Source organism: Ambystoma mexicanum, chromosome 6p, assembly GCF_040938575.1.
Source record: "Ambystoma mexicanum isolate Mex_15411 chromosome 6p, UKY_AmexF1_1, whole genome shotgun sequence".
In the NCBI taxonomy this organism is placed as follows: Eukaryota; Metazoa; Chordata; class Amphibia; order Caudata; family Ambystomatidae; genus Ambystoma; species Ambystoma mexicanum.
The window spans coordinates 1,379,589,093-1,379,610,339 of NC_090935.1; the positions used below are offsets into that span (position 1 = coordinate 1,379,589,093).

Consider the following 21,247-nt stretch of genomic DNA (forward strand, 5'->3'; position numbering starts at 1 on the left):
TGGGAGGGACGCGAGAGCTAGCTCTACCAATGCTGCACCCAATTGGGAGGGACGCTAGAGCTAGCTCTACCAATGCTGCACCTCATTGGGAGGGGCTTGAGAGCTAGCTCTACCAATGCTCACCTCATTGGGAGGGACGCTAGAGCTATCTCTAGCAATGCTGCACCTCATTGGGGGGGTCGCTGGAACTAGCTGTACTAATGCTGCACCTCATTGGGAGTGACGCTAGAGCTAGCTCTGCCGAAGCTGCACCTCATTGGGAGGGATGCTAGAGCTATCTCTAGCAATGCTGCACCTCATTAGGGGGACGCACCTCATTGGGGGGACGCTGGAGCTAGCTGTACCAATGCTGCACCACATTGGGAGTGACGATAGAGCTAGCTCTGCCGATGATGCACCTTATTGGGAGGGACACCAGAGCTATATCTACCAATGCTGCACCTCATTAGCAGGGACGCTAAAGCTATCTCTACCAATACTGCACCTCATTTGGAGGGATGCCTGAGCTAGCTGTACCAATGCTGTGCCTCATTGGCAGGGATGCTAGAACTAGGTGTACCAATGCTGCACCTCGTTGGGAGGGACACGAGAGCTAGCTCCTCCAATGCTGCACCCAATTGGAGGGACGCTAGAGCTATCTCTACCAATGCTGCACCTCATTGTGAGGGACCCCAGAGCTAGCTCTACCAATGCTGCACCTCATTGGGAGGGACACTAGAGCTATCTCTAGCAATGCTGCACCTCATTGGGGGGATGCACCTCATTGGGGGGACGCTGGAGCTAGCTGTACGAATGCTGCACCTCATTGGGAGTGACGCTAGAGCTAGCTCTGCCGATGCTGCACCTCATTGGGAGGGATGCTAGAGCTATCTCTAGCAATGCTGCACCTCATTGGGGGGACGCACCTCATTGGAGGGCGCTGGAGCTAGCTCTGCCGATGATGCAGCTCATTGGGAGGGACGCTAGAGCTATCTCTAGCAATGCTGCACCTCATTGGGGGGACGCATCTCATTGGAGGGCGCTGGAGCTAGCTCTGCCGATGATGCAGCTCATTGGGAGGGACGCTAGAGCTATCTCTAGCAATGCTGCACCTCATTGGGGGGGCGCATCTCATTGGAGGGCGCTGGAGCTAGCTCTGCCGATGCTACACCTCATTGGGAGGGACACTAGAGCTAGCTCTGCTGATGCTGCACCTCATTGGGAGGGACGCCAGAGCTAGCTCTGCTGATGCTGCACCTCATTGGCAGGGACGCCAGAGCTAGCTCTGCTGATGCTGCACCTCATTGGGAGGGACGCTAGAGCTAGCTTTAGCAGTGCTGCACCTCTTTGGGAGGGACGTTTCCATCTGCCCTGTCTGTGCAATACCTATGTATGTTCGTGAGAAAAACATACAAAGTTATTGCCCGTGGTTTATGAATTATAATGGGCAGTGAAGCTCACACTGGTGCTGTGTGTGCCCTACCTGTGCATGCGGAAAGCTTGTGTTGGCCTTGCCCATGCTGCGCGTCTCTTAGTTATGATGGCAGTTTGGCTTGGCCCTGCACATTCCGTCTTTTCCTTTTACATGTATGATGGATGCTGACATTATACTTGCCCATGGAGTGTGTGTACCTTTCCTCTTAGTAATGGTAGTTTGCTGTGCGGCTGTCCATGCTGTGTTTTTCTGTAACTGGGAATGCTGTTTCTGCTGCTGCCCATGCTATAACTTGTCTATGTGTGAGTGACGTTTCACATTCTGATGTGTGTGCCTTGTTTTCGGTGTGTGAATGGAGCATGCACTATGTCTGCCAGTCCTGCATCTGTGTAGTATGCTGAGGAACCTTATAGCACTGCCACCTGTAGCGTTTGTATGTGCCAGCAGGTGAGTGTGCCTGTGTGTCCATGTTTGTGGGTGGCAGTGGAATGCGGTAGTGGTGACTGATAGTGTTTGTTTCTAAACTTGCCTAACATGGTGCTTGCTCTTCAGTTTGTGTGTGTGCGTGGAAGAGATTGACTTATTGTCATACAACGACTTAAAGCATGACAGTGAAAGGAGTTCATGCAGTGAAAAGACTGTGGACACATTTGAGGCAGGACATACAATCACTGGAGATACATGGGCTGGAACCTGGTCCAGCGTGGCTGCCGCAAGGACAGGTGTGACTCCATTTCTCTGGACTTCTGTGCAAGGAGCTGCGCATGCGCTAGATAGATGTAAAGTAGAATGTGGAGTAGATTGGTCTATTAATGTTTCTGAAGAAGTGTGGGAATATATTTTCAGCAGTATGCAAAGGAGTGAATATGAAGTTGTTCTGCATTAAACTGTGCAACGTGTGTTGCAATGCCAGTGTTGGTCATTGGAAATCTGTTTAAGCTGTGGGTGACTCTGATATGTGTTGGCTCTGTGCAGTAGGAGGTGCAGTGGAGTAGTGCATCACTGACTGTGTTACACTGAGCTTTCTAGTGTTGCCTCTCCCCTCCTCAGTGGCGTCACCAGGAATCAAATTTAGGAGGGGTGCAGAGGGGGCCACAGACAAAACTAGGGGGGCTGCCTATAAAAAGGCAATGTGTGATGTAAGAAGCACTCCTACAGAGAATCTGTTGTGCACACTAACTACCACACCCCTTTTGTGGACCTCCCCTGCCATCAGAATGTAGGCACTAAACCATTAAGTCACTAATAACCCATCATTAGCGGTTTTGTGCACTAGATTCTGATCGGAGGGGCTGCACTTGGCTGCAGGGTGACTTAACAGCGCTTCACTGTTGTGCGGCAGAATTGGCACAGCCATATGTGTGTGCTGAGCTGGTGGACACAGCACTGCAGACAGTGCAGAGAAAGTAGCCCAGCTGAGGTAGGTGGGGCACAAGGGGGAGCCGAGGATTTAAGAAGAGGGACCCGGGCCCCGCCAGCCCACCCAGAGACGCCACTTCCCCTCCTGGGTTACGTTCTGTTAGCTTTATGTATTTGCCTGATTTTTTTTTACAGTTTTAATTAGTATGACCGGTGCTTGCAGACTGTTTAATCAAATAAATGATGTTAAAAAAATAAATTAAAAAAACTGTGCAAAACACGTTTAACCCAATTTCAGAACTGATTGATACTTTCTCATTCATAATAATAAGAGTCGACATCATTAAAAAAAACAACCATCTATAAACATTGCCTTACCTATAATTTCTTTGTCTACACCAGTTTCCTCAGCAACCTTTAGAAAGATCTGCAGCAGCAAACAGAGAGTGATTAAGACCTACGGTCTTGAGAGATGTCTGTACATTGATGTTTCAAACAACTCATGGTTCGCAAATAAATTACCTCCTCAAGGGTAGTGTCGGATACACCATAGCTGGAAATACCAAGGGTTGAAAGCTCTAGATCCAGTTCCTTAAACAGATGCACAAATGTCCCATCCTGTGCCCCTTTGTAGGGCAGTAAATAGGTGATCTCTTGGCCAATATCCTCTACCAGCTCAGCTTGTGGAACATGCTTGTGGATCAGACTTGTGATAGGCCTAACATCTGTAACGAGAAAGGGATGTGTAATGCTTAACATCACTTTCAGGTAATACATATATTAAGAATGGCTTTGTCTAATTCCGATCATCACAGTCAACTCCTTCCCCCACTGGCTTAATTCTCTTGCTGGCTGGTTTGTCAAAATCAGGATAAATACATCGCCATGGGGCTAGCGTGTCTTTCACTAGAAAGGTTTCCCAATATTCGCATAGCCCCGCCAAGTGTGATGTGCAGATTTCAGAGGTAAACTATGGCATGATATGAGATGATATGGCATTTATAAAGTGCCTATGCACAAGCGTTTCAAGGCACGACGAGGCAAGAGAGGGGGGACAGAGGGAAGACAGACAACTATCTTACTAGGCCAGGTGACATTGAGATCACGCAAGTGCAGGGGAAGGAGGAAGGGGAAAAGTGCAGAGGGGAGGGGGCAGTGCATGGGATCGATTGTAAAAATAAAAAGAATAAATAAAAGCATTAATTAAGGTGTGGCCAGCTGGTGGCAAGTGCCAGGGTGAGTGCAGAGATCAGGTGTCAAGTGCTGGTAGGGGGCTGTAGGGATACAGAAAACAGTCCCAGAGTGCGGGGGTTGCCAGGGAGGCAGTGCAGGTGTGCACCTGGCGGGAGAGGGGACCTGGGCCCGAAATCAAAGGGTAGCCAGGTGACCAGTGCAGTTTCAGTTTCAGCCAGGAGTTCAGCAGGGGAGAGGAGGACAGAAAGCAGAAGCAAAGAGGATGGTTCTGAGTTGCTTATGGAGCCGGAGATGGTTTGCCTCAGGTTTCAGGGAGGCAGGAAGACTGTTCCAGAGGGAGACCCTAAACGAAGAGAGAGATCTACTACCACCTGATGTCTACCTTGTTCAATTGCTGGAATTTTCTGTGTCAAAACAAAACTTTTGTTTAAATAGAAAAATGAATCTTTACTAAAAATGTATATAATGTTTTTAATATCTTTGTTGAATTGTGGGTACATGGCAACATTTTGTCACCAACCTGTGTGAAAACACTGCTATAAATAGGAGAACAGAAAGGAAAGGTGCTGAGAAGCAAACTGTGTGGTTGGCATGGCAACTGGCAACAACTGTGGCATGTGTTGACACATCTAAGATGCACACATGCCAATCACGTTTGTAAAGTTTTCCCATGCACGTGCCTCCCCCTTTGCCGCCATGACAATACGTCTCGTGGATCAGGAAATATATGGCTATTAAACGCTAAGATTGAAGTCAGTGCCTCACTGAACATTTTTGTGCCTGGTACCTCAGCAGCATTCTAGCGACATCTCATCTGCCGTTTCAGGCCTCACCTACCGTGCCAGGCCAGTGGCAGGTCCTTTGAGACAGTTCACCCTGCGGAGAAAACAAAGCACGCACCTTGCAACTCGTCCTTGTTCCCGCTTTCACTGCCAATGCCCTCGTCCTCACTGCTGCCGTGGGACAAGCCATCTTCCTCCTGCGAAAACACAAGGCAAAAAACAAAAACAAAAAAGAGGCACACTTAGAATTCAGAAAGGTACTGATTACACCCACTGTGTCACAGTTTGTCCTTGCATTCGATTTCAACTAAATTCAATTACACAGCGTTCTGCCGTCTGCCACGGTACGAATGGCAGGGCGAAGACGGATGAACACAACGGCGGAGATTGATTGATCCGACCGAACACGCTGGCAAGTTGATTAAAGTGTCCAGAAGGAAAGGGGGCACTAGTAGGCAGCGGGAACGATAGGCCGGGCCTTTAATTAAATGTACTTTTCGTGAAAGGGCATGCACCGGGCTATATGTAATTGGCTAATTAGGAAGTTCAAAGTTCCTTTGCCTTTTTTTTTTTACGAAATTGATTTTGACTTGCTTCTCATTCTTAGTTTTGTTTTTCCAGGCAGGAAGGGACTGAGACAGTCTGTGCTTCTATCATGGGGCAACTCTGCTCCGCCCGAAGGTATTTGTCATCTAACTGGGTGCACCTTTCAGGGAAGCCTCCTCTGTGATTACCTGCACACCTTCTGGCACTTATGTCTTTTGAATGGCTGTTGACGATGATATATAATATTCTTATTGCTGGGTGGGAGTCGGCCATTTTCTCTCAGCGCTGGGAAATGAGTTGCCCAACTCCCTGTGTCTACTGTGCTTTCCTCTTCCAGGTCTGTACTCTCTCCCTCTCCCACCTGTCCTCCCAGTGGCTAAATAATTCATCTTGTTATCCATGCAGGGCAACACACGATACAGAAATAAAATACAATAAAAACAAGAGCTGCTTGAAGTGAATGAACCAACATCACCAACACATTTTTTAGTGTTGGCACATGTGGTCCAGAGCCATTGAGCAGTAGCAGAGTGAGGAGAAAGGGGTTTTAAGAAGAGGACAATCTGGTTGGCATGGCAACTGGCAATGCTATGGCATCAATGTGCTGCATTACTAAAGGCTGTTCTTGTTACATCCCACTGTATAATCGGAAGAGGGCTTATCGAACGTTATTCTCCGAATCTCGAGCTCTGAAACATGAAGCTGCATTTCAACGGAGAAGGGGATTGGCGGTTATTTTATTTTTCCCATTTGCCATTGTAGAGACAGACCAGCTGCCTCCCTGTCCCTGGTGCAGGCGGGGGGCACTTCCAGTATGTCCCTCTCCCCTGCCCAAGCAGGGGGTGTGCAATGGGGTACAAAGCAGTTGACAAAAAAATAACAGAGGCTGTTGTGTGTATTTTAAAGGTCCCTACTCTCTCCCCTTAGCAGCACCATGGTGTGAAGAAGGGCCTGTGCCATTTTTTCTGCCGTCTCCTCCTGAGTATCAACAAAACCTCAAGCCGCCTCCCCCCCCCATCCTTGCTCAAGGCTTGCTGCAACGTAGTCTGTTGTTGGCAGAAGCACATGGCCTGCTTTGTTTTTTTTCGGTTGCCTCCCTGTCAGCTATCTACCTTTCCTAATTTTACCCCACTCCATACTCCCCGCCACCACACCTCCACTCCACACCCCCACTCCACACCATCTGCCACATACCACACCACCAATTCAAACCACCCCACACCACCACAACACCACTCCAGCCCACTCTATGAGACCAATGTATACCAACACTCCACCACTCCCCACACCACTTCACACCACCACTCCACCACACTACTCCCCACTCCACCACCCGCCCACCACTCCACACTACTTCACCTGGCACCACCACTCCACACCCTCTCTCTACATGATCAATCCACACCACCAACCACAACCACACCACCACTCCACTTCACATAACAAATTCACACCACCTCTCCAACATTGGGCACACCTCAGCCCACGCCCATTCTACCACACCACCCCACTACACCACCTCATCCATTGCCACCAGAGACACCACTCCACACCACCACAACTACGCACCAACACACATACAGACCACCACTCCACCATTCCATATCACCATAACCCCAAACCACCACCCCACTACACCAGCTTCCAATGCCTTTTCGGTTTTGACTGTTCAACTGGACTGGCAACAATAGACATCACCACATGTCCAGGAAGACACCCCTCAACTGAGGTGCTTCACCAAAAGGACACACGCCAGACCTACCACGATTATGGATGTGGACATTTGACTAAAGTGGAGGCAGAGAACTCCCTCCACCCTCCCCCCTCACAGAACCTCTCAAAATCAGGACCTAATTGACAATTGAGAGGGAAAGAAGGTTGCATACTAAATGCAGCCAAACCTGTAGGTGTAGAGAGAATAACAATGACGACAATTTAACTGGATATGATTACCTTAAGATGATTACTCCCATGATATTTGGCTATCCAGGCAAGGACTGGAATGGGTTGGAAAGAGACAGGAAGTACATATGTTGGGCAAAACAAAACTTAATATTAATATTTGGATCATGTATTTAAGAAACACTGAGGCATCAGAATGAATGAATGCATGAATTCATGAATGTATACATTAATGTAATTATCATACTTCGATTGAGAGCATAGCCATTGTTGCATGGCACACACGATTGCAGGGCTTCTGGGGGCAGCTTCAGGTATGAATATGAGAGAAAACTTTACAGGACTACCTATTTAATATGAAACCAAGTTTGATTAGCTTGTGCTTTGATATTTTCTATGCTGCATGAACAATTCTTCAATGTCATTTCTCTAGTTTATCTAGACAAACTGCTGCATTTCTGAAGCATTTATGTCTGTTTGCAAAATCGAGCTCAGGTGCATGGATCAATCAAAGGGGTAGAAGTTGGTGAGATCTCCCATTAAGTGTAGAAGACTGACTTTTGATACTCTGAGGTCCATGCTCTATTGTGCCTGCTCTGATGAGCTTTATTGTATGCCTCAAGAGAGTTCCACTCTATAAGGTGAAATGGGCAAACACAGGTATGTGGATCTCCAGGAAAGTCCCAAATGAGAGTCTCTCAGATTGGTGCCTGGTGTGGGATGCAACTCACATCAAATAACTAGTAGCACTACTACTATAAGGGATGTCTTCAGAGGTCACCAGCAACGTTGGTCCACTGCTTGCTACATTTGAATATACAGTCTTATGAGAGGGAAATATGTGTTTGCAACTTTTGGCCTGGCTGAATTCTGCCCAGATCATGCTTCCATCAAAGAGTCTCTACATGCAGAACATTACAGTCAACTCAAGAATGCCTTCCAAGGTTTTATCAAGAACAAGAAAAATCCCTTAATCTAGTTGACTCCAAAAACTGATTCAGTGTGGCGGGGCAGGGTCGGCCCAGAGAGTGTCCAAAGTTACCCAAAAAGCGCTGCTCTCTCACAGACCATGCTATTTTTACGAAAACAAGAGGCAGAACCCCTAGAATGGGATTAGAAAGTCATAAAACCTGGACGAGTCTGCATAAACCTGCAACGGAAAAGGTATCTGAAAAAAGGACATTGACAGAGCCCTGGACAGCAGCAGACATAGCAGGGCGACCCTACAGAAGCTCTTCATTGACAAAATGAATGTGTTCTTTAAGAGTAAACAAGCACCATTGGAAACATACCCGTAAGTAGATGAACAGGAAAATGATCCACCGGAAACATGGTGCGCCCTGAGTATGAAAAATGTAGGTCACATCTTTGAGGTTCAGACGTCAAAGTCTTTCATTCTCCCTCATCTGATCACAGAGTGTGGGCACCGGAAGCGGCAACAAACTCGGACAGCGTTTGGACGATCATTCTACAGTGATCAGGGCAGCGTGGCCAATGCAATTCACTAGCAAGCATGCCGCAACAACATGCAAGACATGCTGGGAGAACGTTTGACATACAGAAGGTGGACTACAAGACAGAGGGTTGTCTCTGTTAACAAAACACAAGCTTTTGACTCCACTGGGCACCACTGCGGATGGAACGTTAAAAGAGCCAGTTCTGAGGAGTGCTGTGAGCGGGGCAGGGAGAGGGAAACAAATAGGCATCGGATTGCACCATGTGTAAATGTCATTGCTGACTGGCAGAGGATGAATGAACAATTCATTCTGACGCTGAGTAGAGATATGCCTCTTAATCAAAAGCAAAAAGTCTGCAACCTGCGGTTCAATAGAAGGTTTTGTACTATGCCTAGCTCGGGAGGATAGCTCAGGGGCAACGTGCTCGCCTTGGAAGCAAGACGACACAGAGCAACACAGGTTCAATCCCCTGGTCCGCGCTTAGAAACCTCTAGGTATTAAGTGTGTTATAAATAACCTATCATATAATATTATGACTCTCCATTCGTCTCGGGAGGATAGCTCATGGGCAACATGCTCGCCTTGGAAGCAAGACAACACGGAGCAACACAGGTTCTATCCACGGGTCTGTGCCTAGAAACCACTGGATATTAAGCGTGTAAAAAATAACCTATCATGATCCCTCACTGTTGGTTATGCTGGTTTGGGTTGACGGGAGTTGTAGCCCAAACATCTCGAGAGCCAGAGGGTGCAGACACCTGACCCAAAGGCAGTGTTGTTGAATAATTTGTTGGGTTACCCTTTTCCAATATGCTCTGCTCATAGATTGAAGGTGAAGAGAAGTTAATATATATCCTTTTCCAGTTCCATATGTTTATTAGCTGCAACCTTTCTCCAAACCTAATATAATGTTTTCTGTTCTGAGACTTTTTCCCCAGTATCTGCTGGTTCGGGGTGTGCTATTTTACAAGACATTGGTGACTCTTTCTTCAATCCCTCCTCAATTCAGCATCCTTGAACTGTGGGATTATGGAAACATAATAACATTCGAGACACAGGTTAAAGTACTGGGGGCACATTATGAGTATGGTGGTAATGGCTAAATCATGTGGCATTTTAAATTCCGCCAACGTTTAAAAAGTGCCCTAATTCTGAGTGTGGATTGCGTGGGAGAGTCAGGTCACGATGTACATGGAAAGAAGTCCATTTGACAAATAGCCCATATTCACAACGTGTATCACTTTCTTTGCTCTGCCGGCCATGAGTAGTCCTCATAATTATGATTTCAAAATTGGAGTTAATTTAAAAAAAAAACTTATTAGCATACTTATAACGAGATCCTAATACTTTTATTTTCATACAAAGAGGACTTGGATGAAAGCCTGTCGGGCTGAGTGTCAAGTTGTAGGGGTGACAACGCAGGTGAACAAGTGGTGCAGTACATAGGGCCAGTGTCTGAGAATAAACTCCCCATGGGCAAAGTCCAACCTTCAGAGCCTCAAGCAAGGGCCTAATGCCCAGGTTCCTGTGTTCCTTGCACAGAGCTTCCAGCTCTCGTTTCTGTTACTTTCTGGACTGCTTCTTGGTCTCCTAGCAGCAACAATGTATTTCCGCTTGCCTCGGGGTACACTTGAGACTTATAAAGAGCAGGAATCGCCTACCTGGGGTTCTTAACTGAATGAAGATATTCTCACCCACCAGGCAAGGGTCACTCTCCTTGGCTTAAGCCTTTTACAAACGTAGCCGTTCCTGTCTTCTCTTTCTGAATCTATGGCTTCTGTCAAGCTCTGGGTTCCAGTCCCAAGTGCCTAGAAACAACTCTTCTCTGCTTCTGGGAAGCATAGGCACGGCCTGTGGGCTAGTAGCAACATTCTTTCCTTGGGGGGTTGGTCTCTGGCCTAGAGGCCCAAGCAGGATCGTTTCAACATGCCCCCAAAATGTCTGACTCATGTCAGAAGCTGAGTTATATAATAGAAAGCTAGTGTCATGAAGTGAAAAGTCCCTGATTCTAGGTTGAGGATTTAAAGAGTAAGTAACTGTTAGGTTTTCGTCAATCACAAGGTCACTGCAGTTCGTAAGCACAATGAAAGGGCCCGATTCATTCATGAGGTCATTTATTCCTTGTAATGCAATGGAAGGAACGCCCTTAATAGCACAACCGTTTGTGGAAAATGCTGCCTAAATATCAGGCATAAATTAAGGTCAAATACATCATTACATTTTCTGCCATTTTTATCTCCACCAAAGAGTTAGTGGGACACATTTTGCAAATTCCCTGAAATTTAAAATACCTTTGTACTGTAGTGCAGGGCTGTGCAAGTGGATTCCTACACTACAGGAAATACATGTGCATAACGTCCAGATAGCGAATGAAAAGTGGGCATCTCTGGGGCCACTTTTCCCACCACCTCTTCCATGCAATATCATGTATAAAGGTGCTTAACTGAGCCTTCTGTCGGATAAAGCAATGTGTACAAAAGTGGTATGATGCCATGTCCTACCTACACAACCCCATTCTCAAATGAAGGGGAAAATGGATGGAAAACAATGACCACGGGCAGATTTACTGCAATGCTGCATGTGCCGTTTCTGGAAATCTGCAATCTGGCGAATTGACTTGCCACTGGCACATTTTCAAGACATTTCACATGTGTTAACAGGAATGACCACACACCGTATTAACATTTGGAAATCAATCGAACTGACCGCACATTTGGTTTCACTTCTCTGGGTCTAAAACCCACTTGTCTACACGTTATGCCAAGGTTTTCTCGTTTTTCCTCCCTTTCTCTAGTTGTACAACAATCGTGGTATTTATTATTATTCGGCTATAGTTGACCTCTAATAATAAAATGAGATGCTGGATTCATACAGATAATCCAGACGTCCATTTACAAATGATCTACTTGCATCTAAAGACCTAGTTCAAGCCTAAACGCCAGTCTGGTAGCAACGGTGCCGGTAAGCTACAGGCACCGTTGTTACTGGACCGGCACACTCCGAGTTCTGCATGTGGGTCTCTTTTCACCCACCGGGTCTGGCTGACGGAAAGTCACCCGCGCGCGGAACTCGACGGATGCACCAGAACCATTCATCGAATGGTGCCGGTGCATCCGCCCTCCCCATTCCTGTTGAGTCCTATGGGACTCGAATCGGAATGGGGAGTCATTTTTCCCAGCGCCTGGCTCTGGGGAATTACCAGGACGGCCAGGGCTGTAATGCTCCAGTAATTCCCCATTGCCAGGTGCCGGGAAAAAACGACTCCGGCTCCAGCCGTGCCTTTTTTACCAGCACGGCTATCGCCAGTGTCGTAATGAGGCCCAATGTATTTTACAGCGTTTATTATAGTTCTAGTCTTTTTTATGTTGAAAGTATTCATTGTTTAACTATGCAATTTGAGTTCAGTTCTAATCCTTGCCCTGATTGGCCCGGTTGCTAAACACTCTTAACATTTCCAGGCTTGCATGATGGACGCTAGTTTATGTGAGTGTGTGCCTTTGTTTGCTCCTAATTACTGCTGAAAGCATCATACTAGTTTTGAAATGTCCTAGATCACACTGTGAGATAAATAGAGGACCTAAGGTGCAACTAAAGGACTCGCTGGTCCGATAGCACTGCGAGTAGAGGGCTCACTTTGATAACCATGCAGAGCCTGCTGACGCGGGTTCGAATCCTGGCAACTAGATCAGCACCACGCACCTTGGGTAATAATAAGCAGCAAGCTCAGATACCTGAGGGTTTGTAGCGCTTAATTGTTATTATTAATAGGACTAAAAGAAATAACTCCCTATGCTATCCAGCACCCACCCTGCTGGCGCAGAGATAATTTCTTCAGAGGCATTCTGCAAAAAAGAATGGGCTGATGAATAGAATTAACAGAATATTGGCAATGTTATCATAGTAGACATACAACCTGAGCACAAGGAAGCTGGCCCAAGTAGCATTTAAAAAATAAAGAGTAAAAATTCAGGTACCATAGTTATGAAATGTCAGTAATTAGGAGTTTCATTAAGTCTCATTATCCAGTCTAAATATTTGCCTTGAGTAATTATTACCGTAGTTTGAAGCTCTATTCAAATATGAGCATCCTCAAATTACTAATGTTAAGTTAATGGATGCAAATTAATTTTGGTTTAACACTTTCTTAATGAAGAGCGGTAATAGGACAGAATCCATTAATTACTGTCACTTTTTTTACTTTTATCAATCAAATGTGTGTGTGATTGTGCTCATGCAGGTCTGTGCATCTGCATTAGTATGTGTTTTTGTGTGTGCATGCGTGTGTGTAAGAGAGACTATAGTTTCATTGATATGAGAATGAACAAATCCTAACATTCATGAAATTACGTTATATATGTACCGAATGTTTTTTTTAAATTATTTCCTCATATCAAATGTTTTATAAAGTTGCGTTCATTGGGAGAGAGGTTTTTAAAGTAAATTATATTTATTTGAATTTTTGTTCAGCGCTGGCCCTGCCTACAGAGTCACAGATCACCTTAATAGGTTTAAAGGTTCAAAAGATGAGAGGCGGAACAGGATTGATGAAATGTTTTCAGGACAGGATAGGAAAATTAGGATAAGGTCGAGGTGAATTAGTTACTTTGCAAATTACCTTCAACCATTTTTGCCGACTCTAAACTTCACTGATTTGCTTTTCAACCACCCTCCCACCCTTCTTCTTTCTGTCTGTGTTGATATAGAGTCACCTATCTTCTTTTTCCCCTTGTTTCCCCATTCTTCCTTTGAGGCGACTTTAATCCCCGCTCAGGCTTCTCCCTACTTTTTCCCTATTAGTGATTCTTCGTGCTTGATTCAAGTACCCACCCTTCTTCCCATAGCTGAGCATTGTCTCCTGATCTAATGTTTCCTCTCATCCATCTGATTCTGCTATTTACCTCTTCCCTTCTTTTGGCTGACCACATGTTCATTGCCTTTTAATATAATATTTCTTCTCCACCCTCTTCTACCCCCTTCTACCACATTTCGTCCTCAAGACCTCTGCCTCTGTGGCTCCTTATTCTCCCTTAATGGCCAATCTTCTTTTCCTCCTCTATTTGATTTTCCCCTTGTGCACCCTGGCTTGCCTTCTATTCTTCTTTCATCTCTCAACCTTGGTTCCCCTTCTCATAACATTCTTTGCAGAAACTGGAACGATGGTAGAAGAGGTTTCATTCTCTGTCTGATCTTGCTACTCTCTCACCTCTCCACACTTTTGTGCTAAGCAACTTGATTATTAATCTCTTTCACCTATTCTCCCTTCTTAACCATATTTTGGCACCTCACTCACCTATTATGACTTTAAATTCTGCGCTGCTGGTATTGCCTTTGTTCTTCATTCTAATTTGCCTTTCTGATTCGGCTCTTCCCTTTGCCTTGCCCCCATCTTTTTCTCGCATTCCCCCCTCTTTCAGAAGATTCCATTAGTCTGTCAATCGACTGTGTTAATCGTGATGGCTGGCTGTTGGATCCACTTCCTCCGCTTTTCAAGTAATCTTTCCCCAATAGTATCTTTCATTTTAAAACAAGCCAATAATATTGCAACCCTCACGTGATCCTTCTCGTGCCTCCAATTACCATCCCATCTTTCTCATTGCTTATCCCCCTAACAAGCCTTGAACATGCTGCCTACTGATAACAATCTTCCTTTCTTGATTCCCTTCTACCGACATGATATTGAGGGGGTTTCTCCCGCTGAATCCACTGAACCTGCTCTTCCACATGTCACACATTTCCATACACTCCAGTATTTCATACAATCCTCTCTACTTATTCTTCTGGATTTATCTGCAGCTTTTGATTTGGTGGATCTATCAATTTCATTTTGTTTTTCTTTAGCCTCTCTTCGTACATCCTCAGCTTCAAATTCATATTGACCACAATGACTTGATTATATTGCAGTCCCCTACATTACATTGATTCTAGCTATCTTATCAAAGTCCTTACATCGCTTTAGGTGGACGCCTCTCCAGTGCCATAAAGAGTGGAATACAGAATTAGATGAAGAGGTAATTGGATGTCAGCAATTAGCCACATGGAGAAGCACCGGCAATATGCATCTTCACCGCAATGGAAGGCATGGAATGATTTAGATAGCAGTGCTTTATTGAATGCATGCCTCCTGAACAACATCTGCATGTAATACTCTAGTCCAGAAGGCACTGTGCTTTTTCCAGTTTTGCTCCTTTTGTTTTATGCAGGTCTGCCACCAGCTGATATCTGTGCACATGATCCATAATGCAATTTTTTAAAGTAGGGTACCTATTAAGCTAGACACATTTATTTTGTTCTGAATAACAATCAACCGCCATTCTTTTCTAGAAATGTATTATTACTATCATTATTACTATTATTATAATTATTATTATTATTAGTATTTGTTTTCAAAATGAACGTTCCAATTTGTTCTGCTCTCTGTCTTTAAACTCATGTTTACATTTCAATTTTTTCAAAGGTTTTTCACTTGTATTCAGAGATATTTACTCTTTCAAATCTGGTTGACACACTACATCTTTTGGTCCAAAGATCTGTGTCACTTCAACGTGTTTTTCTGGCAGCACCCTTTGTCAAGCATGAAAGGTGCTTCAATGTAATTGTCACATTGGGGTGAATGAACGTTGAAGCAGAACGTCCTGTTATAGTGGTATGATCCGGGAGAACACTAAGAGGCATCTCGCATAGCAAGTTTAGATCACGAAGGAGCACAATGAAAATTGGAAAGGTAATTTCAAAACATTATAATATCTTACTTTATGATATTATGTGAAGTGTGAATCAAGTTTGCGAGCAATGGAGTGCTGTATAGGTGGTCGTCAGCCAGAATTTCGGCTGGTGTCTTTTAATAGTAGCGTGAGTGGTGGCCTGTGTGAAAGTCTGTGCGTCCCTTGGGATTAGTCCCCGGTCAGGTTTTGTTGAAAAAGTCACATTTTGAGAGATGTGTGAAATTGGAGAATTGTGAAGGAATTACAAGCTGATACTGGTATCAGGTTCCAGAGGCTGGGTGCGTGTCAGTTGAAGGATTGCCTGTTGGTCGTCTCTGCGGATGAGTTGTGACTCGAGCCGTTTGGTTGATTTGCTGCGTGAGGAGCGTGTGACACCAGATTTGTGGTGTTTAGATGCTGCTTGGTATTATGTTGTGCTACTCGTGACTACTTTGTAGGTTATTTATGCAGTCTTGCCCAGTACCCTGGCCAGGAGAGAAAGGGAATGTAGTTTGCATAGGACAGGGATGATTCAGTCAAATTTTCTACACACCCGAAAAAGCTATTTCTGGAAATTAATGGCCGTTCATCATATTTCAGATAGACCCCTCTATGAAATCTATCTGTCTGTAGAAAGCAATGTTTATGAGGCATATGGCTCAACTGTCAACCTTTGAATTCTAGTCCGCCCAGTAGAGTACAGAGCGTTGACTGGATCCAAATGTTTTTTTATAACTAAAATGTCTATCCTTTCTCCATTAATTTCTCTACTATTTTGAGCACACCTCATGCTTTGCTTCATGTTTTTCTGACATTGAATTGAGCATATGTGATGCATAAAAGATACCTTACTCTTCCTCCATATTTTCATAAAATAACTTACTATAGGACTGCAGCTGTGCACATAGCGTACAACGAATGAAATGTGATCTGTGGCACATGTAACATGCTACAATTTAGGCGACTTTTCCAAAGGACTTTCTTTCGTTTTACAAGGAAAAGTTCCATCACACAACCATTAGCCTTCACCCTTATGCTGGATAATGGTGTTTCAATTAACATCCAAGTGCATTAAGTCGTTCACCACATCTTATCCTTTTGCAGAGCAGGATATATATTTCAAATGCATTACCTTAATAAGCCTGGCTTGTGCCTCGGGCAAGACATCATTGCTCACATTAGCGGCTTTAACAAGTGTGAGAAAATAGCCACTTCCGAAGCACTTTTTTAGAAACATGGAGGAACCGCAGCAGCACAGCTTTCCGTGGGAAATGATGGCAATCCGGTCTCCCAGGATATCAGCTTCGTCCATGTGGTGGGTGGACAAAATGATAGTACGCCCTGTTACCAGGAAAGTAAGTAAAAAAGAGCAATGAATTCATGCTTAGACAGTCTAAAAGATCATCGGGAAACAAACAACAATCTATACCGGGATGTAAATACACATTTTTGATCTCATTAGAACCAACATATAAAAAAAAATAATAATATATATATACATATATATATATATATATAAAGATATTTTTTTTTCCTGTCTCTTCAGATTCGCTAAATCATACATCCCCTTCACACCGTGGAGATGTATTAAGTTGATGAATATTCATGCAGCGACCGTTCACTTCTTAACTGCTGCTTATTGCCTCTACAAACTAGAGATCACATTGTGGCCTTCTTTGGTTAATGTTAACATTGTATTCCTCAATCCGAACATCTGTCAATGTGCATGTGTATTTACACCATGCCCTCTTGGTTTGTCAATAAAATGACCTTCAGTGGTTACCAATATTTCACTGAAACACTAATGGGCTTGATGTCTCATGCTCCCCCTGCATTGTCTTCAAGATCCTTTGCATGCAGCGCCGGCTGATTTATGGCGCATCGACGTCTAAGTTATAAATTATCCCATACATCTATAATTTGAAGCAGAACGTCTGAGAGTCTGCCGCTTGAGGCAATTCTGCAATGCAGCTAGATATAACTTTGATACAAATGACATATTGGCTTCTTAGTTAAAAATGCATGAGGCATGTGACCACATCCAATTTGCAGATAAGGCGCAATAATAGGAAATTGGATTTTACATCAAATTCTCAAGTTGTAGACCTCAGGGGCACGGGAAAACGCGCAGTGGCACCCTGACAACTTAATGTTCGTGGACGAAATGGAAAACAATACAGGGTGCTGAAAAAAACGCTCACGGTGAATTTGAGCACCATGCTACAAAGGGATATGCCTGCTTGGAAATGCTGAACTTTTAGTTCAGAGTAAATTGGCAAGCAAAGTAAGAGTGTAAATCCGTATCCATCAAAATTAGCATATCAATCACACCTCCAATAAAACAGCTTTAGACATCCATGCAAGAAATCCTTTTTTTCAGCCTATGGTCTGAACAAAACATGTATGTTTTTTGGCAACACCCAATTTGATCGACTCCTAATTAACCGAACATGAGTAGCGGAGGGTGCAGGGGGTGTCCCCAGGTCCCCATGTTGGGTTAATGTGGGGATTTGAGAGGTGCGAGGGAGTTCCCCGCTTCCGTAACATTGAGGCAGGAAAACAAATAAATAAATAAATACATAAATAAATAAATAAACTGAAGAAACGGGGCACGAGCAATAAGGCTTCAGGTAGTTCGGGCGCAAACAAATTCGGCATGAACAATCAATCTAGATCCATGAATTTGGCTTCTGTGTTGCATGAGGTGGTAGTGATAGGTTTGACAAGGTTGTGTGTGAGTTGAGGACATGATGGAGGTGGATGGGACTTGGTTATTTCTCCCTGTCATTTGTTGAAATCCTGAAAATCGTGTTTTGTCAAAATTATCAAACACCAGTTTCAGCACATTTAATTTGTTACATCTAGTTGGGCATGTATTTCTATTGTTGATATATTACAGCTCAATCTTATGTGGGACATTACAGATAAAGTGCCTTTCTTTGCCCCTGTTCCTTGTTGCCTTTGCTCTCTGATTGGTTCAAAGCAGCTTGCCTTCCTGGTTCTTACTGATGTACAGTACTTGTAAACCATGTTTGTAAACTTTTCATTCGCATTGTACTCATGATGTGAGCTTTTCCACGATATGATTGGCTGCATATCACTCGCAGTTCAATCACTTTCTTTGGCCTCTCAAGCTACTTTGCGGAAACAGAAGGAACAAGAGCTCCTGGAACTCTTGTGGCCATCTTAGAATGGAAGTTTCAACCGCTATTTTCCAAAGTATTTACTACATCCAGTAATTCATTCCCTGACTATGTGTGATTATAACTATTTTGTTATTGTGTATATGTGGTGTCAGATACTTTTTAAAAAGTTTGTTAGAAAGGGCAACAGGGTATACCTTATTAATTAAAATCTGACTGCACCTGATCGCAATGACAAACACGTTTCTTACATTTACGAATGAACACAAATGTGCAGGGTTGTACATTCAGGAGTTGAGTAACTGTTGCTGAGTTACCCAAGAGCTTTGTTTTTGGCATTTAAACAGCTGCCATCTGGATAAATGTTACTGCGTATAATTAAGGATGAATTTCCTCACAGAGACAAGCATTTCAAATGAGGAATAAGTACACTCATTTTAAATGTTGCTCACAAGTACAGTATAGTGCACAGAGTTTATCTTCACCAGGGACACCCTTTAGTGATTGTTAAAATGGATTGCATGCACCAATATTAACACAGCCTCCATTTTATGATTGGTATAAGTGCCACACTCCAACATAGCTGCCTGTATACTGAACCTAACTCCAGCTAGCATAATTAAACAACAATTATAATGTTTGGGGTAATTGAGCTTTAGTGAAGATGCTATGAGCTAGTTCAAATCATACTTACAACTGTGTTCAAGGGCTCAGTTTGAAGGATTGCCACCTAAATGGGTGATGAAGCCCTGGCTTTTCTGATGTTTATCAATAATACAATTATGTGGGTAATTCCCTCTCAGAAAGGGTTGTCTGTTGAACAGACTCCCTTTCAACACACTCCATGCCAAAAGCATAGCAACAAGTATGCCCTGCTGAAACAGTGTCCCGATGTGCAGGGCCTGCTCGACAGTGGCAGATAACAGATTCAGGGGTCACAGGTGCCCTCTCACAGCTGCAGTGACAGCGATGCCATGTCAGCACAGGGGCTAGTTTAAGATAGGCACCCTGTTCCCAAAACTCCATAACTAAGGTATAGTGCAGGATTGTCCAACTCTGGGCCTCGAGGGCCGGGATGCTTATGGGGTTTCAGGATATCTCTCATTAATAGTCATGAGAAAAAATATACATACATTTAGAATCATTGTATCCACATGTATCTCATGAATATTAATGAGGGGTATCCTGAAAACCCGACATAGATCCAGCCCTCAAGGCCTGGAGTTCGACAACCCTGGTATATTGGCAAGTATTTCATACTTATTAGAGCCACATAAAGTTGATATTATACATGTGCCGGGCACTGTGTGCCCAGTTCAGCTGTGGAAGTGGTAGGTGTATTCTGGTCAGACAACATGTCCCTGCAAACCTACAGGGCAGGAGACAGAATGGCTCGGCCTCTCCATTGATCCTTTATGAGGTCTGGCTACACCTCTATCCATCAAGGTAGCCTCTCAGCAGGAGCTATGCCAGGAAACAGGCATCAAAGGTCACACTTATCCCAAAAAGACTAGCCTCACAGCACAGTGCTGTATAACAGAAGTGCCTATGATGCTCTTGGAAAAGTAACTGGGTGGAGTTAGTGTAGACAGAGGGAGCTCTGCATATTTGGAGGAAGATTCCTCTTGTTTTTCTCTGTATCTCCTTCCTGTCACCTCCACTTCCTTTAAAATAAAGCACATTGATACAATTTCAGAAGAGAAAGACCGCTTGTCACAAGTACAGGAATTTCACACCTTAAGCAGGCTTGCTTTAGCCCAATAACCTATAGACGTTTGCCTTTAAAAGAAGGGGTCTCCTACTCCTTCATTGATTCATTCTTTAACAAGCACCTGACAAACAATGTATTGGACCTGTGTTGGGGGAGCTGAAATTCCAAAGCCCTCTAACAGTGAGGTGAAAACTGAGGGTCCAAGGCAGAAGCAAACTCTGTTCTCCACCCATCTGCAGGGATTATTGGGGGTGACCTGCTGCTGGAACAAGACCTGCATCTCTTCCATTCACACTGCTCTGGAGGGCTTCATCATGGTGAAGGATACCTGAAAGCTTGTACCAAGCTCTACTACATTGGGAGCCCAAGAACAAGAAAAAGACTTCACAGCACCAGAGAGCCAAGACAGACAGGATTCCTGTGATTTTGCTAGCAAACTGCTGTGTGCAGTGACTTGTGCTTGTTCGACCACATTGAACCACCTGGGCCCTCCAGAGCTGCCTTTACCAGTCGACCGATCTTTGAGTCACTGTACTGTGCTCTCAAACCAGTTCACTTCCGCACCACACCGGCTGAGCTTGTCATTGCATCAGTTCAACTTTGAAGCTCATTGTTGCACCCACCATGTTTAGACCTCTTTTTCATTTGCCAGCATTTTCATTGCTGATCTTCAACAACAGTAAAACCGACCCTAGCGGCCGCGTAGGACCGCAACCATTGAACACTGCATCTAACCACTGATTTGAACTGCACATCCAGTCATCATTAGTTTCACCATTGGACCATTTTGTCGAACAGACTGTGGCGGCCCTCACGATCCACACTTCCTCAAGCCCTGCATGAAACCGACTTTCTAGAACAGTGTGTCTAGTCACCAGAATCTTCTTATCGATCCGACTGTTGAACAGACACTGGTGGCTCTCGCGATCCGCCCTTTTTCGAAACGCTGCTTTGGACCACATCGAACTTCATCTTGACCCTAGCTCAACACCTGCTCCCCATCTGGAATAATGCAACCAATGCATTCGAGCCTGCTTC

General features: G+C 44.4%; 1 protein-coding gene across 2 annotated transcripts in view; it reads right to left on the minus strand.

Moving 5' to 3' along the window:
• The window catches only part of LOC138510440 (phospholipid-transporting ATPase ABCA1-like), a 2,356,352-nt gene that overhangs the window by 1,031,715 nt on the left and 1,303,390 nt on the right, over positions 1–21,247 (minus strand). For both annotated transcript variants that reach the window (XM_069626098.1, XM_069626099.1), the window contains exons 23-26: positions 16,488–16,696; positions 4,868–4,946; positions 3,296–3,498; positions 3,152–3,200 (exon numbers count right to left, since the gene is read on the minus strand). In XM_069626098.1, the coding sequence (XP_069482199.1) occupies positions 3,152–3,200; positions 3,296–3,498; positions 4,868–4,946; positions 16,488–16,696 (540 nt within the window). The remainder of the gene's footprint in view (positions 1–3,151; positions 3,201–3,295; positions 3,499–4,867; positions 4,947–16,487; positions 16,697–21,247) is intronic.